At 40.8% G+C, this 2,500-nt stretch overlaps 1 protein-coding gene across 1 annotated transcript in view; it reads right to left on the reverse strand.

The window, feature by feature from the left end:
• The window catches only part of LOC113822779 (limbic system-associated membrane protein-like), a 114,972-nt gene extending 113,258 nt beyond the window's left edge, over nt 1-1,714 (reverse strand). Inside the window, exon 1 of the mRNA XM_070130430.1 lies at nt 203-1,714. Coding sequence (XP_069986531.1) covers nt 203-242 — 40 coding nt within the window. The 5' untranslated portion in view covers nt 243-1,714. The remainder of the gene's footprint in view (nt 1-202) is intronic.
• Nucleotides 1,715-2,500: the final 786 nt, after the last annotated feature.

The following is a 2,500-nucleotide window of genomic DNA, read 5'->3' on the forward strand; positions in this document are numbered from 1 at the left end:
GCCCCCGCGCCCAAGGCCAACCGCCGCCATAAACGTCAGCCAGTTATATCGTGATAGTCTGCAACAGCGCCATTACGTTATGAAATCACTAATTACCGGACACTTTTAAATAACCCTAATTACTATGAGCCACGACGAGTCTGCTGCCTGAGCAACGGGGGTAACGAAGCATCAAAATCCGCAACGATTATTTTTGACTTACCCAGTGGAAATACGCACAAGAAGGTGAAGATCAGTTGCATGGCGATTCTCTGTATCTTTCCCCGTCTAATTAACTTGCAAGGTGTTGGTCTGTGGACGCAGTTGCAAAGATGGTAACCATTTTTAGCTCGACTTCCGCGTCACCGAGGTCGCATTGTTTCGGGAAGGATTTTCATCATATATTTTAGCGCAATTTTGTAGTCACCTTTTTTCTTACTTCTCACATTTTCCTTGATATTTTTACCACAATGTTCACGACGCGGAATTCTTCTTTAATTCTCTCGTAACCGAATTCAATTCATTTATCTTTTTCTTTTTTCTCCTTCTCTTTGAATTCTCTTTAACTTTGCTTCTAGTTCACAGTTAATATAGGCCTATATATATAAATCTTTACACGTACAAGAGAACTATATCATTTTCCTCTTCCTTTTCTTCCAGCTGGCAACAAATACACTTACAAGCTGTTATCAAGCTCGTAACAAATACACTTATAAAATGTAATCTAGCAGACAACAAATCACACTTACAAAAAAAGTTCTTTAGCTTCGGGCAGTGAGACAAAAAAAAGAAGTCTGATGGGCGTGCGTCAGTCTCCTGTCTTCTTGAGGCGGCAACGTGTACCCGTCAGTTTCATTCTTTTTGATCGCTGACTTTTCTTATTTTCACCTTTTGGACTTTTGATGTCGCAGAATGAAAGAAGGTGGAAAATTAGAAAATGAATGATGACTTGAGAAAAAAAAAGATGTATGTGATAATGATAAATGTATATTTTTTTTCTCACTATAGTCCCACGAATATAAACTTTTATATTTTGTTTCGTTTCTTTCTCTCTAGACTTTATTTTCCTCCCCTTGTTTTTTGGTCTTATTCTCTCATACCTGCTTCGTTTTCTTTTCTCTCTTTATTTCCTTCTCTTCTCTTTTCGCTTTTCTAGATCTCAGAGACCCGCCAGCGCCGCGTGTCTCAGGTCGACCGCCCGATAGATTTATCCTTCCTCGGGCCTTTCTTCAGCTGCCTCCTCGCGCTGCCCATTGTCCGAGACGGCATAAAAGTCGCTCGGGTGGCGTCTCGAGGAATCCCGTTCGTCTTCAAGGAGACTTTAGGACCTCTGTCTCATCGGCGGCGCGGAGGTGTTGGCCGGCCGGGGAAAACATATGTGGGGCGATCTCGTGTGGGTATTTTGGGCCGTTCACGATAATACTAGTTCTTATCTTTTTCTTTTTCTGTTGTGTTGTGTAATGAGTTTCTCCACTGGGTCTACTTTTCAGATAGTTTTATTTAGTTTTTTTTTTTTTTTTTGTATCTCAAATATATGAGTATATATTTTCTTAAGAATCCTACACCACACGGTACACGTCACGAGAATCTATCGCCTTTTCTCGCACACCCGCTCCTTCCATTAAAGAGAAAAGATATTGTCCTAGACTTTTTAATCTCCGCAAAAGCAGACGGAAGTACTTTGAACGCGTGCAGACCCGATCAGCAGAACGAGCGCACACCCTCCCTCTGCCAAGGTCCCGCACACACTGAGCGCGACTCTCTTGACGTCGGTCGCACCTCAGCGGCCATTGAGCTTCCCAGGTGCTATGAGGTGCCCTTCGCGATCGGGAGGGACTCGTGCGATGACTGCTGAGGGAAGGGACTTTTCCTTTTGGCTGTTCTTTTGTTTTTGTTTTTTAGCTGTTTGTGATCTGTCTGTACTTGCTGTTTAGATCTATTTGTTTTCTTTTCATCACTTAGGATTTTTTGTTATTTCTCTTTTCGTTATTTTTTTTAACTCTGTGTCTAGGACGGGGATATTACACGTCTCCTCACTTTTTTTTTATAAACTTGACTCTCAGTTTTCCATTTGTATATTGCGTTCTTTGTCCTTTTTTTATGTCGCTTTTTATTCGTTTGTTTTTTGTTTTGTTTTGTTTTCAAAAAGTTATCCTCACAATCCTAACGAGCGAAGAGTTGCAGAGCTTCAGAGATGAAAGAGACTTCAACAGGAGAGAAAAAAACAGTAAATAAAGAGACACTGAACTACTTTAAAACAAAGTCCTTTATGACAACCCAAAGGATATCGATCATTGTCAAAATCCAACGCTCACTTTTGCACCACTACGTATTGTTCAAGCAAGAGCACAAGCAAAGGATAGAGAGACGCGACCACAAACTTGTCTCAGACACGAACAAATATGAACAAAATCCCTGATGTTACCTAATCAGAACCTAAAGAAAAAATAAAAGAAAAAAACAGATGAAGCGACAAGGAAAAATTATGACGTTCGAGCAAGCACTAACTGCATTTCTTACG

This window comes from Penaeus vannamei, chromosome 15, assembly GCF_042767895.1.
Source record: "Penaeus vannamei isolate JL-2024 chromosome 15, ASM4276789v1, whole genome shotgun sequence".
Taxonomy (NCBI): domain Eukaryota; kingdom Metazoa; phylum Arthropoda; class Malacostraca; order Decapoda; family Penaeidae; genus Penaeus; species Penaeus vannamei.